The following is a 15,931-nucleotide window of genomic DNA, read 5'->3' as shown; positions in this document are numbered from 1 at the left end:
ATATATATATATATATATATATATATATATATATATATAAAACTGCAGGTAATTTTGCATTTCCCACCATTGTATAGCTGATCCTGCAGGAGACTGAAGCTGCTTACAGCACTCAGTATGACCTGTCTATGAATTCCATATAATTCTGTTTACATCTTGTCTAAACATATGTAGAAGGCAAATGTCTTGAGGATCTACCAATGAATATATCTGACTAAAGGTAGCATTCTACTCCATAATATGGGCATATAATGCGATATGTCACCCAAAGGCTTCCTCTCAATGTAAAATCATCTTACTCCTTACAGAGTGCTGGCAGAAATTCAGAGATTCCTGGTAAACTTACTCTCCGCTAGTTGAGATCAAATTTAATACAATACTACAAAATCAGCTATTTGGATGATTCTCTTGCAGATTTTGCATATATAATGCAGTCTGATGATATATACGGTATATATATGGTCCTATATGGAAAAAAAACATTAAAATGTATAGATCCCCATTTAGTGAATAAGGATTGATGATTTCTCCTGCTGCGGCAAAGCAGACACAGAGAAGACTCAGCAATGCTCAGAGGTTAATGTCAGCAAGGGCAAAAATGCTGGGCCATAAACTGGGCCATAAACAGTTAAAAATACATTTTTACTCAATGATTGCCCTGGATCTACTGGCATGCAAAAGCACTTTGCTCACTTTTGACTGTTATGACTTCTTTTTCTCTCTCAGTTGATAGTGTATCACCAGGGTCTTCTCTAGCCCATATGGATCCATTGTCAAATTTCACAAAATCTCATAACATGGTTTTTTTTCATTTCAAACAATAGACAGGTTCAATTGGTTAAGTTGACAAAAAACAACTATGAAGTATATAAAAAAAATAGTTCAAAAACCCCTGAGATTTTCAACTTACCCAGAATGCACAGGGCTTGAGACAAGATTGACGTTGTCCAAAGTGTCTGCAGCCCAGCTATAGTGCCTCAGTGAATCCGAGTCAAACTCTCTTGTGAAGGAATTATGCTGAAATAGAGACAGTACAACTGGTGAGTAATCTGGAAAATGCCATAATCTGCACTATTACCAATACTAACCTGATAGAAAGAGGCAATAATGAGCCATTTGCATGAAAGAAAACCACACCAACATTCTGTATGGATGATTTTGTTTAAATAGCTTATCCCATGTTCATTATTAAGGGCACACAGCTCCCCTGTCACCCGGCTTCTTATTTTCCGGGGGCAGTGCACGCTTGATTAGTTGCCCGAACTGTGCACTCTCTGTTGCTGTAAGCGGGGGCAGCTTTGCCACTGTGGCATCAATGGAGTCCAGTGGCACTGAAGATGGCCAGGTCTAGTGGTCTGGCCAGGTTCAGAGCAGCACTTCATAGCTTTATTGGAAAGAGCTTGTAAGCACTGCACTCCATACCTAACAGACCTCCCTCTGCTTATGAGACTGCAGCGGTGGCTGATGACATAGACAATGATCTGTAGGCTTTCAAATGTAAAATCCCTCCATTCTTAAGACTGAAGATGAATTTGTAATAACAATTAAATTGGAACGATGTTGCAAGCATTTTGAAATTTTACCCGCTTGATAAAATGAAAATATCCTTTTAAGTCGTTTTCAAATCAGTTGTATTGTCTTTAAATATCATGATACCAATTGTTGGACACTTGGTGACCCCCCTCAATACTCAATACCAAATCGTGAACCCAATATTATCTGTGGGTGTAGACTCACCATCTATAACCCATTTATTTGTTTTAATATTGAAGGGGGGGGGGGGAATTCTTTGATGAAATTCCATTTTTAAGCTTCATGGTTGTTAGGGAACAGAAATCAACAATATGTGTTCAGCTACTGTTGTGCTCAAAAGTTTACATACCCCTGCAGAATTTTTGCTTTCTTGGCCTATTTTCAGAGAATATGAATGATGACACCAAAACTTTTTCTCCACTCATGGTTAGTAGTTGGGTGAAGTCATTTATTGTCAAACTACTGTGTTTTCTGCCGGGGTTTGTAAACTTTTGAGCACAACTGTATTACCCTCAGTACCTCTAAGACAGACCAATGTACAATTCAAGGGTACTAGTAAAGTATGACATATTTGAAAAGCTAGAGCCCGTAAGGCTGGGTTTAGATTAGGCCAGTGCTCCACATCCATCATTCTTTGAAAGGATCCAGATGAATGGTCCTAAAATGGGATTCAGCCAGAACTCCCAAGGGAGTAATTTAGTATGATGATTCAAACAGAATCCAAAGGCTTTAGTATATGACTCCTTTTTAGCTGGACACAGTATTGTAGTCTAAATTTTGTCAACTGTATAAGGCTGGTTTCACATTTGCGGTTGTTGCCGCAGCGTTTGTACCGCATATAAACACATGCGTTTTGTTTTCCTATATTTAACATTAAAAACGCATGCGTTTTTGTTTTCTCGCGTTTTGCCGCGTTTGACGACGCATGCGTTTTTCCGTCGTTTGCGGCTTGGCGCGGAATTGCAACATGTAGTAATTTCTAGAGGCGTCTATTTGCCACCAGGAAACGCATGTGGTCGATTGCGCAAGGATTGCGACAAAAAAACACATTGCTGTCTATGTAAACGCATGCGGTTTTAAGCACATGCGTTTGGTTGCGTTTTTTAACGCATGCGTTTCAATAGAGAAAAACAAGTTTAGACACTGATAAGCCACCCCCCACCATGAAGGTGATAAAGGGATCCAAACCCTAACCCTAGCCCTAACCCTAGCCCTAACCGCAGCCCTAACCCTAACCGTAGCCCTAACCCTAACCCTAGCCCTAACCCTAACCGTAGCCCTAACCCTAGCCCTAACCCTAACCCTAGCCCTAGCCCTAACCCTAACGGGAAAATGGAAATAAATACATTTTTTTAAATTTTTTAATTTTTCCCTAACTAAGGAGTTGATGAAGGGGGTTTGATTTCTATTTATAGGGGGGTTTCTAGTGGATTTTTATGATTGGCAGCTGTCACACACTAAAGACGCTTTTTACTCCCAAAAATATTTTTTGCGTTACCACATTTTGAGAGCCACAATTTTTCCATATTTTGGTCCACAGAGTCATGTGAGGTCTGGTTTTTTGCGGGACGAGTTGACATTTTTATTGGTAACATTTTCGGGCACCTTACATTTTTGATCGCTTTTTATTCTGATTTTTGTGAAGCAGAATGAACAAAAACCAGCTATTCATGAATTTCTTTTGGGGGGCCATTTATATCGTTCCGCGTTTCGTCATAATACATGCCCTCTGTAGTCCCATTGGCGGTGTCTGGGTATCTTGATTTTTCTCTTGTGAAATTTCTCATCATGCACACCAAAAACGCAAATGCAGGAAAAAACGCATGTAAACGCGTACAAACGCGGCGTTTTCTTAAACCGCATGCGTTAACGCATGCGTCAAAAAACCCGCCGCATTTGTACGCGTTTACATGCGTTTTTTTCATCACTTGCGGATGCGTTTTAAACGCTGTGGATTTAGACGCAAATGTGAAACTAGCCTAAAAAACACTTAAAAAGTATCCAGGATCCATTAGAATTTACTGAATATATTCAAGGAATCTAGCAAAGTTCTCATTCTCATTCTTCAGACTAAAGAAAGGTAGGAAAGATCACTTTGAAATAATATATATTACTTAATTAGTATATTGCTAAAGGGTTTTGTGGGACCGCTGACTGAATGTCTAATAGGGTTTTGGGAGTGACACAACTCTACACATTGCGTAGTCACCATAATTGGCACAGGAGACTCTTTTCAATTCACCGATCTGATATTAGTGACCTATCCTAAAGGTAGAGAGTCCTGGTAAAACACTTTAATATCATAGTTATAGTCTTTAATAGGTAAAAAAAAATCTTCTATATTGAGCAAAGCAATGGTTAATATGTCCGGTACACTTCTATATGTAGTATGCAGATAGTAAAGCTTTTTCTATTCTTGTACTTTGCATAGCATGTAAAGGAAAGCAGATGGAGCGATGTTTCCACGACATATAGCCCTTTGTTGGCCGTGTGAGCTGGAAACTTTATTGTTCTGAACATATTGACTTACATAACCCAGATAATCCTATGTGAGTGGCGCACAATTACCTATTAGTCCAGGTGCACCGATAGACATTTTCCTGCCAAGCGCTTCCCCCTGTTCATTAATAAATGTATTATTTAGACACCTAACAGTGGCTTGTTACAGGATTGTCAGTGACCTAAAGTGAAGCAGATGGTTTCTGAAAATGAACGGGATTAAAAATTTCCCTTAATTGTAATTAGCATGTAACGGAGTTGTATACTCTCAAAGATCCCTTTTTAGAGCTCGGCAGCCGTTCCGCCTCCTGACGACCACTAACCTCTCACAGGCCGAGGCTTAAACTTTCCAAATTAATCAAAGTGTTTTAACAGAAAAAAATTGGCAAATACATGGAGAAAAAACTAAGGATACATACATGGTCAACAGAGCAATATGGTCTCATAAATTTTACTGACCAGAAAAGCGTATGTTTGTGTGTTACATGGGGCTGGGCTTACTGCAGTTTTGTATTAGTTTAGACTATGGAGATACAGAGGGAGCAAGACCTAGAATAATACTTGTGCAATGCAATTTATACGGCGGGAGGGTCCAAAGGTAGGAAGTTCTCCCAGGTGAAACAGAGCCCCCCATTGTCTGCCAAATAGCAACTCTTCTAGGCTATATTCTCATGACCAGTAATCATCTGTTAGAACGGATCCAGCAGCAGTCCATTGGCAAAAAAAGTTGAGCAGACATAACATTTTTGTCAGTTTTAAAAGAAAAATTAAACTAACTGGATCCGTTCTTTTAACATTGAAGTTTATGGAAGTTGTATCCGTTAATCAGCCATCTGTTTGTTTGTTTTTTTTGTTTTTTTTTTATTTAGTAACATAGTTCTTAAGGTTGAAGGAAGACTTTAAGTCCATCTAGTTCAACCCATAGCCTAACCTAACATGCCCTAATATGTTGATCCAGAGGAAGGCGAAAAAAACCCATGTGGCAAAGAGTGAGCTCCACATTGGGGAAAAAAAAAATTCCTTCCCGACACATACGGCAATCAGACTAGTTCCCTGGATCAACGCCCTATCAAGGAATCTAGTATATATAACCTGTAACATTATAATTTTCAAGAAAGGCATCCAGTCCCCTCTTAAATTTTAGTAGGGAATCACTCATTACATCATACGGCAGAGAGTTCCATAGTCTCACTGCTCTTACAGTAAAGAATCCGCTTCCTGCTGGGATAAGCAGGTGACACTTAATGGGGAATTTTTGTTATCACTGATCATATTGTCTGTCATGGGATTTTCTTGTGTAAATATTGATGAAAAAAAGTCATTTAGCAAGCATGGCTTTTTCCTCATCCTCATCCACCATTTCACCCAGACTATTTTTAAGGAGGCCAACACTATCATTTTTTAGTTTCTTACTATTTACGTAGTTAAAGAATATTTTGGGATTATTTTTACTCTCTCTAGCAATGAGTCTCTCTGTCTCAATCTTTGCTGCCTTGATTTGCTTTTTACAGAATTTATTTAATTTTCTGTATTTATTTAATGCCTCATCACTAACTACTTCCTTTAATTCTCTAAATGCTTTCTTTTTGTCACTTATTGCGCCCCTTACAGCTCTATTTAGCCATATTGGTTTCCTCCTATTTCTAGTATGTTTGTTCCCATACGGTATATACTATGCACAGGTCCTATCCAGGATGCTAATAAACGTCTCCCATTTTCTTTGTGTATTTTTATGTCTCAGGATATCGTCCCAGTTAATTGCACCAAGATCCTCTCTCATCCGTTGGAAATTTGCCCTCCTGAAGTTTAGTGTCCTTGTCACCCCTCTACTACACATCTTATTAAAGGTTACATGAAAACTTATTATTTTGTGATCACTATTCCCCAAGTGACCCCCAACCCTTATATTTGATATACGGTCTGGCCTGTTGGTTAATATTAGGTCTAGCAGTGCCCCCCTTCTTGTTGGGTCCTGAACCAGTTGTGAAAGGTAATTGTCTCTCATAGTTGTCAGAAACTGATTACCTTTGCTGGAACTGCAGGTTTCTGTTCCCCAATCTATTTCAGGGTAGTTGAAGTCCCCCATAATAATGACTTCTCCTTGAGTCGCAGCTTCATCTATTTGCTTTATGAGGATATTCTCCATTGCTTCCATTATTTTTGGAGACTTATAACAAACCCCTATCAGTAATTTATTTATTTTTCCCCCCTCCCCTTATCTCCACCCACAGGGACTCTACATTTTCATTAAATTCACCTATATTATCACGCAAGATGGGTTTTAAGGATGATTTTACATATAGACACACCCCTCCCCCTCGCTTATCTGTACGGTCATTTCTGAGCAGACTATAGCCCTGCAAGTTAACAGCCCAGTCATGGCTCTCATCCAGCCACGTCTCAGATATCCCCACCATGTCATAATTATGCTCCAACAACATTAATTCTAATTCCTTCATTTTGTTGGCGAGGCTTCTGGCATTAGTATACATGCACTTTATGTATCTCTCTGCACCTCTATTCTTTCTTAAATGATTAATTGTTCTAATCCCACCCCCATGCTACCGCCACCCCCAACTTCCTTATTTGTGCCCAGGTCTCTATCTGCACTATCTTCCCCTCCTATAAATTGAATACCCTCCCCCCAATCCCTAGTTTAAACACTCCTCCAACCTTCTAGCCATTTTCTCCCCCAGCACAGCTGCACCTTCCCCATTGAGGTGCAGCCCGTCCCTAGCGTAGAGCCTGTAGCCGACTGAGAAGTCGGCCCAGTTCTGCAGGAACCCAAACTCCTCCTTCCTACACCAATTTTTGAGCCACTTATTAACCTCCCTATTCTCCCGTTGCCTCTCTGGCGTGGCACGTGGTACAGACAGTATTTCGGAAAATACCACGTTGGAGGTCCTTGCTTTCAGCTTGCAAAAGACATTTGAAAAATAAATTTTTTTGCTCACTGGATCAGTTTCAAACAGAAGATAACGGATGGCTATTTAACAAATGTGTTTTTCCATAGACTTCAATGTTAAAAAAACAGATCCAGCTGAAATCAGTTCTTTAAAAATTTGTATCTGGACAATTTTTTGCCAATGGATTGCTGCTGGATCTGTCCTAACGGATGATTACTGGACATGTGAACTTGGCTTTAGGACTGACAGGAATACAAATTGGCTGAGATTTGGTTGATAATTAATCAAGGATTCCCCTTAAAAGTCCACCAACTGTTGTGATTTAGGTCTCTATATAAAAAATAACTGGTTTTCAGTTATTCAAACTGAAAATAGATGGAATTTACAAATAAAATTTCATTAAGAAAACTGTCCCAATGGTGATATCAGTGCCCCTACCTTGGTTTTGGCCACTCCACAATTATGCTAGTTTTATTACAGAAGGGACCTCTTTGAAGGACAGGAAGCTGGATTTCTGGCTTAATTACTTAAAGTACCACTCCAGCGTTTTTTCTTTTTTATTGCTGCGCAGAAGTGGTGCAACTAATGTAAGGTCCCTGCCCCTAGACTTATACTTAACAGCTCCCATCCTCATCTTTTATCCGCGCCGCTCATTTGGGACCTGCCGGATTGCTCCAGGGTTTGCTGGAGTGAGCCGGAGGTCACTTTTCAATGCAGGTCTATGAGAGCATCGCTTGTGCTCTCAAAGACGTACGTTGAGAACTTGTGACAGTTACTTCTAACTTACAGTTAGTCAGAAGCTAAACTAGGAAAAAAGGGTGTAAAAACTTTGATGAATCGGGGTCTATGAGTTAAAAAAATAAATATTTATCATAAAACGTTATTTAAGTAACTGATCATTTCCTGATGACAATTTCTTTTTAAGGATTTAAGGGAGGGTTTGAAATGCATGTGCCTAACGAAAGATGCCCATGGAAAAATACTTGCTATCGAATGGAGAACAAAGATATTAAATCTGTTGATTAAATTAGCTCACTGGAATATGACCAACAAATGTAGAGATATTGAGCTGCCAGCCTTCTTAGATTTGAAACGTGCTGTCTTTTCGGTCTGTCTCCGTCTCTGGAAGTGAACATACCCAACATCTAACTCAATATGCGAGGGTTCTGCTGGGGATACTTCTTATCGTATTTTGTATTCAGTCTCTTTGGCCCAAAGCCTGAGAGAACAGCTGAGGGTTGTTTATGAAATAAGAAGCGTGCGTGGCTAATGACGGATAAATAGAAGGTCGTCGGGGCTGGAAAACAAGAAGATAAACTGAATCTGCATAGTGGGCTAGAAGAACATGCATTCTCCCGGAAGCTCGAATGTATACAATTTGGACATTCGCCTTAAAACAAATGTACCAAGAATTTGAGGAACATATACAGAAGGTCACCAGTATTAACCTCTGACCATGTTTTTGTATCTTAGTGTATATGTGATGGAGACTATAATGTAATCATCAATGACTTCATCTTTTAGCTTAGTAGTGTTGGTGAGACCTTCTGACCCATAAGTATCCACATATGCCAGTTTTGTCATAGTTTTTTGTGCGCTTTTTTCTCATTTCCTCTGTGCCTGTTTTTTTTACAATCACTTTTGTTAGAAGAGCCCATTGACAATAAGATTAATACAAAAAGTCTGATTAGGACCCTTGACAATCAGCTGTGATCTGTGAGAGAATCTTCACTTTCCCTGCAGCACCCCCAAAGGGCAAACTAAGTATTACAGTGTTTCTGAGTCCCCAATTCATTGAAATGAATGGGCTGTAACTGGGCTCTATGGCAGCTTAAGGGCCTACAATTACAGGCAAGAATTAAAAAACAAAAGCGAAAAGTCACTGGATCCTCCTGTTGTGTTGCTGCAGGTGCTATCAGGTAGGCAACACTGCAGGAGTGCCTGGCGATCACATGTGTGGCTAAGTGGGTTCATGGTGTCACAGTGGGCAGCACAACATTAGTGATGAGCTGTGAACCTCATTCAAAAGTTTTTAATGGAAACTTGGCTCTTGTATTTATCCCCTTGGATCGTAAATGGAATTCGGTCATGTTGAGTCCACCAGAGCAGCGCTTCTCATTCTGTGAGGTGCTGCCTACTTGTTGGGGACCAAGAGTATCTTTATCTGCAGCAGTTTTGCTATGGATTACAACGAATGGTGAAGCCTAAGCAATTCCTTGTAAGCCTAGTGAGGTCCCAGTTGAAAAAGGCTTAGGAGTCACGCTCTGGATCAAGAGAGGCCTTTTGTAGTCACTCTGCACTCTTGCGGGAGGATGAGTTTTTTGGATGGTGGATCTAACCTGGACTCAGCATTCCATAATAGGGCCTTTGCTAGAAAGGTTTTCTAATTCTGAAAAGGACACTGTTTTATTGTGATAACGATCATTAATTCTAATAAAATGTCATGTATAGGATTTCAGCAGGAAACATGAACGTACCTGATCCTTTGAAGGTGCAAGGAGTTCTTCAATCATCATACTGTCCCGGGCGAAAGAACTCCTGTTCAGTGTGTAGGACCTATCCGAACTGAAGGAGCGGAGGCTGTTGTTGCATTTACAATTTACCACAGTACACGCAGATGACAATGAGATGGATGGAAAAAAAAAGGAAACAATGAATGCAGCTTCCAGGGCAAAACAAAATATGATTAAAAAAATATGGTCAGAGCAACAATGAATTTAGAAAATCGTACGAATGAAAAAAATATTTGTCACAAATGATTTGGATAATAAATTTCTTTTGGAGAAAAAATAGCTACTAGGGAGAAAATATATACTGTACATATATTGATTAAGGTTCAGCAATCATCGCTGAGCAACTCAGTCAACTTTTAGAGTAAAGTTTATGTGTCATATGAAAACGGGACCCTGGAAGATACATGATTGGCAGACTCCAAGCCAAAACCTACATCTAAGAGGCAAAGCAAACAGGTAAAACTAAACATCCACTAGGTCACTCTCACTTCAACCTGTTATACGCAGTCTTTAAAAACATGACATGCATTTCACAGTTATAAACATCATCAGAACAAAGGCCAAAATAGCCCAGCGAAAAGATCATTGAGGGGTTTATAAAAAGTTGTTACAACCAGGGGCTAAATGTTCTGTGGGCTCCTTCCCGTGCACATTATTGACAGAGTAATATCACTGTCAAAAGGCATAGAACAGCATATGGGGGCACATGATTCTACTACAAGGCTCAGCAGTGTGCCTAAGGCCTTGTATTTAGAAATCCTTTAAAGGGAACCTGTACTAAGCCGTTTACACCTCAAACTTATGACATGTATTTGCAGGTGCCTTTATGCTGATTAAATCTATATTGTGACGACGGTGGGTGTGGACCCACTGTGCCACTGGCCAGGCTTACCCTGGTGGAGTGTAGCTAAGTGACTGCCTGTTCTTCACTAGAACCTCTGATGGTGAGGATATGTTGGACCGTTGAGGTATTCACCAAGTACCACTCCAGGGCAGTCCTTGGACCTGCAGCAGCTGACCAATGGGTCATAGGTAAATATGAAGCAAAGATGGTGAAGACAGAGACGTAGTCTGACAATTCGAGGACAAGGCGGGCAGCACAGGTTTAAAATAAAAAGCCTGGGTCAGGAGCCGAGATATCAGAACAAACGAGTAAACAAACTGAGTACGTAACAAGAGAGTCAAAACAATAACGCACCTTTACAGGGACCTAGTGAATAACTGCAACTTGGACCTAAACTCAGGCAAGGTGTGGAGGGAGGAGTTGCCTAATATATCCACTGCTGTAAGGGAATAGACCAGCGAAGCAAAACTCTGCAGAGCACAGTGGTTTTAAATTCCTGCAGTGTCTGGCTGCAACTCTCTATAGTCGGGTGAAGGCTCTCCAGCAACAGGAGCATGTAGCCATGCTTGAAGTGTTGCATGAGGCAACTCAGCGAGATGGTCTGACACTGGGGGGAGCATAGTGGTGCTTGTAGTGAGTAGTATGGCGCTTAGAAACTGTACAAGTCGCCGGCTTGATTGTTGAAATCAGTTTGGTAGTTTCTAAGAAATCCAGCATTGAACTCACATGTAAATGAGCTGCAAGTGCTTTTGGGAGGGACAATGCACTTACAACTCTCCCTCCCTATTCCCTACTCTCTGTGACAAACTACAGTTTTTTTGTATCCAATTTTAATGCTGGATTTCTCAGAAACCACTAAACAGATTTCTACAAAAAAGGTATAGATTTAATCAGCATGAAAGCGCCTGTAAATACATGTCATTAGTTTAAGGTGTAAAATCTTCATGATAGATCCTTTTAAAGATGTGACACAGATTCTTGAAAAAAAAATATTAGAAGCATACAATGACATATTCCCCTTGCACTGTAAATACGGGACAGACCAGCCATCAAGCTTTATCTTGTTGGAGAGAATCATGGCTCTTATTTAATAAAAATATGTCTCTTTCTTGTAAAGTTAAGAATATATGGGGGCACCAACTACAGTGCCACAAAGCAGTAGTGTTAGACTTCTGATTGGACACTGCCATATTTCTGATTTGGAAGTCTCGTCATCAGACGTAGGTTATGACACATATTGTTAGACAATACTCCTTACACAAGCACGCTTTCCTAGACACACAATAGATGACTGAGCCTTACGTAAGCAGCATTTCATGCATTAATAATTACTATGGTCAAAAAATCATTGTACTTATTTTTTGATTATGCTTCATCTGTGAGTTAGGCCATTTTATGGTGTAGCAGTTGCAGTAGAAATGCTTATAAAAAAAAGTGGAGAAGATGCACAAAGTATCCACTTGGGTTTCATATCAATCAGCTCTGTATTTTGTACATACCAGTGAATGCAGTCATTTCTGTGTACTGCCTACATATACACTACTCACAAAAAGTTAGGGATATTTGGCTTTCAAGTGAAATTTCAAGATGATCCTGAAATGCATTCCAACCTTTTAAGGTGAGCTTAATGTGACCATCTCTAAACTTTTGGATGCACGTGTCCAACTGTTCAATGTTTCAGTACTTTTTCCACAACTTGCTGTTCTCTAACAAAGAGCTTAATGGCAAAATTTACAACAGCTGTTTAATCCATGAATTGGCCAATACATTTCTGAGTTCAATTAGAATTGCTATTAAACAGTCCTCCTCATCATGCTGTTCATATTTTGACATCATGAGACCAAGACGACACCTAACAATTGATCAACAGTACCTCGCCATTGTGAGACTTCAAGCAGGATGTTCTCAGATGGAAGTGGCCACTGAGCTTAGAGTGTCACAGAGTCATCAGCAGGTTATAACAGAGATATAGAAAGACTGGAAGAGTCAAGTGGACATCATTTGGCCACATCCCAAACTGATTCCCGCTTCATTGTGAACAAGGCCCTTCGGAACGGGATGATGAATGCCACACAACTCCATGCACATTTGAGGGAGGTGAGAGGCACCCAAGTATCACGTCAGACCATTCACAACCATTTACATCAGCATGGTCTGCGTGCTATACGACTGCAAGGGTATCTGACTACACCACAAGGCACAGGCGTCTGTTATGGTTACCCCAATGACCATGGGAAAAAAATACAAAACGGACTAGCTCTCGGGTGATGGAAACTAAGGTCGACCGTGACCTGAACCTTACCCAACACTTACAGTAGCCGGGGGATGTACCTACGATGCCCTAGACACCACGCGCCAGCCGGAGATCTAACTACCCCTATAAGAGGAATATACAGGCCTGCCTTACCTCCAGTGAGGAACCCCAAAAGATGATAGTAGACCCCCACAGATATTGACGGTGAGTTCAGAGGAAATGACATACGTAGGATGAACAGCAGATTTAGCACAGTGAGGTCCGCTTACTAGATAGCAGAAGGACAGGAAAGAGTTACTTCACGGTCGACCTAAAAATCACTATTCAAAAACACCATCCAGAAATTACTTTAAACTCCAGTGACAACTCATGCCACTGGAGTAGTAATTTTCTGTCCACAAGAGCTTCCAGCACTGAAGAGTCACATTGCAGATAGCTGGACAAAAATAGCAAAACAAGAAACAAAATTCAACTTAGCTGAACTGGAACTTGAGGCAGGTGAATGCAACAGAATGCTACTAGCACATTGTTGGCCGGCATGTGACTAACAGCCAAGCAGCCTTAAATAGGAAACTCCCCTAGAGGGTGGCGACAGGTAATCAGAGATGGAGGAAGGCACATAAGAGACACTACCATAACAGACCACCGGGGGAGCCCACAAACCGAATTCACAACAGTACCCCCCCCTTAAGGAGGGGGCACCGAACCCTCACCAGAACCACCAGGGCGACCTGGATGAGCACTATGAAATGCACGAACCAAATCGGGAGCATGAACATCGGATGCTGTCACCCAAGAATTATCCTCCTGGCCATAACCTTTCCACTTAACCAGATACTGAAGTTTCCGTCTGGAAACACGGGAGTCCAAGATCTTTTCCACCACATACTCCAATTCACCCTCAACCAACACAGGAGCAGGTGGATCAGCAGAAGGAACAACCGGTACCTCATACCTCCGCAATAATGACCGATGGAAAACATTATGGATATTAAAAGATGCTGGGAGGTCCAAACGAAAGGACACAGGATTAAGAACCTCCAGAATCCTATAAGGGCCGATAAACCGAGGCTTAAACTTAGGAGACGAGACCTTCATAGGAACAAATCGAGAAGACAGCCACACCAGGTCCCCAACACAAAGACGAGGACCAATACGCCGATGACGATTAGTGAACTGTTGAGTCTTCTCCTGGGACAACTTCAGATTGTCCACAACCTGTCCCCAAATCCGATGCATCCTATCAACCACAGCATCCACTCCAGGACAATCCGAAGACTCCAATTGACCGGACGAAAACCGAGGGTGAAACCCTGAATTACAAAAAAATGGAGAAACCAAAGTGGCAGAACTAGCCCGATTGTTAAGGGCAAACTCTGCCAATGGCAAAAAGTCAAGCCAATCATCCTGATCAGCGGACACAAAACACCTCAAGTAAGTCTCCAAGGTCTGATTAGTACGCTCAGTCTGGCCATTAGTCTGAGGATGGAATGCAGACGAAAAAGACAAATCGATACCCATCCTGGCACAGAACGTCCGCCAAAATCTAGACACAAACTGAGTACCCCTGTCAGACACTATATTCTCAGGAATACCATGCAAACGCACCACATTCTGAAAAAATAGAGGAACCAACTCAGAGGAGGAGGGCAATTTGGGTAAAGGTACCAAATGAACCATCTTGGAAAAACGGTCACAAATCACCCAGATGACAGACATCCTACGAGAAACCGGAAGGTCAGAAATAAAGTCCATAGAGATGTGCGTCCAAGGCCTCTTAGGAATAGGCAAGGGCAACAACAACCCACTGGCCCTAGAACAGCAGGGCTTGGCCCGAGCACAAACATCACAAGACTGCACAAACATGCGCACATCTCGAGACAAAGAAGGCCACCAGAAGGACCTAGACACCAAATCCCTGGTGCCAAAAATTCCAGGATGACCTGTCAACGCGGAAGAATGAACCTCCGAGATAACTCTACTGGTCCAATCATCAGGGACAAACAGTCTACCAGGCGGACAGCGATCAGGCCTATCCACCTGAAACTCCTGCAAAGAACGCCGCAGGTCTGGGGAGACAGCTGACAATATCACCCCATCCTTCAGGATGCCGGTAGGTTCGGAATCACCAGGCGAGTCAGGCTCAAAACTCCTAGAGAGGGCATCCGCCTTCACATTCTTGGACCCAGGCAGATATGACACCACAAAGTTAAATCGGGAGAAAAACAACGACCAGCGCGCCTGTCTAGGATTCAGACGCCTGGCCGACTCAAGATAAATTAGATTCTTGTGGTCAGTGAGGACCACCACCTGGTGTCTAGCACCCTCAAGCCAATGACGCCACTCCTCAAACGCCCACTTCATGGCCAGAAGTTCCCGATTTCCCACATCATAATTTCGCTCAGCGGGCGAAAACTTTCGGGAGAAAAACGCACATGGTCTCATTACTGAGCAGTCAGGATCTTTCTGCGACAAAACTGCACCTGCTCCGATCTCCGAAGCATCCACCTCAACCTGGAACGGAAGTAACACATCAGGTTGGCGCAACACAGGAGCGGAAGAAAAGCGGCGCTTAAGCTCTTGAAAGGCCTCCACAGCCGCAGAGGACCAATTAGCAACATCAGCACCCTTTTTGGTCAAATCAGTCAAAGGTTTAGCAATGGCAGAAAAACCCGCTATAAATCGGCGATAGAAATTAGCAAAACCCAAGAACTTTTGCAGACTCTTCAAAGAAGTAGGTTGCATCCAATCACAAATAGCCTGGACCTTGACAGGGTCCATCTCCATAGATGAAGGGGAAAAAATATATCCCAAAAAGGAAATTCTCTGAACTCCAAAACTACACTTTGAGCCCTTTACAAAAAGAGAATTAGCTCGCAAAACCTGAAAAACTCTCCTGACCTGTTGAACGTGAGATTCCCAGTCCTCCGAAAAAACAAGAATATCATCCAAATACACAATCATAAACTTATCCAGATATTCACGGAAAATATCGTGCATAAAGGACTGAAAAACGGAAGGGGCATTTGCGAGACCGAAAGGCATTACCAAATACTCAAAATGGCCTTCAGGCGTATTAAATGCGGTCTTCCACTCATCCCCCTGCTTAATCCGCACCAAATTATACGCACCACGTAGATCGATCTTAGTGAACCACTTAGCCCCCTTTATACGAGCAAACAGATCAGTCAGTAAAGGTAACGGGTACTGGTATTTAACTGTAATCTTATTCAAAAGTCGATAGTCGATACAAGGTCTCAATGAACCATCCTTTTTACCCACAAAGAAAAACCCTGCCCCTAGTGGAGACAACGAGGGGCGAATATGACCCTTTTCCAAGGATTCTCTGATATACTCCCGCATAGCAGTATGTTCAGGTACA

General features: G+C 41.6%; 1 protein-coding gene across 50 annotated transcripts in view; it reads right to left on the bottom strand.

Annotated features, from left to right (window-relative positions):
• Window positions 1–15,931, bottom strand: part of ANK3 (ankyrin 3) — a 756,238-nt gene that overhangs the window by 88,846 nt on the left and 651,461 nt on the right. For 45 of the 50 annotated variants that reach the window (XM_077258828.1, XM_077258825.1, XM_077258804.1 and 42 more), the window contains 2 exons: window positions 9,416–9,518; window positions 911–1,017 (listed from right to left, as the gene is read on the bottom strand). In XM_077258828.1, coding sequence (XP_077114943.1) covers window positions 911–1,017; window positions 9,416–9,518 — 210 coding nt within the window. The remainder of the gene's footprint in view (window positions 1–910; window positions 1,018–9,415; window positions 9,519–15,931) is intronic. The other 5 variants (XM_077258820.1, XM_077258798.1, XM_077258808.1 and 2 more) reach the window with 1 other exon arrangement.

This window comes from Ranitomeya variabilis, chromosome 4, assembly GCF_051348905.1.
Source record: "Ranitomeya variabilis isolate aRanVar5 chromosome 4, aRanVar5.hap1, whole genome shotgun sequence".
Classification (NCBI taxonomy): domain Eukaryota; kingdom Metazoa; phylum Chordata; class Amphibia; order Anura; family Dendrobatidae; genus Ranitomeya; species Ranitomeya variabilis.
Note: the sequence above shows the minus strand (reverse complement) of the source record. Positions and strands in the feature narration are given on the sequence as shown.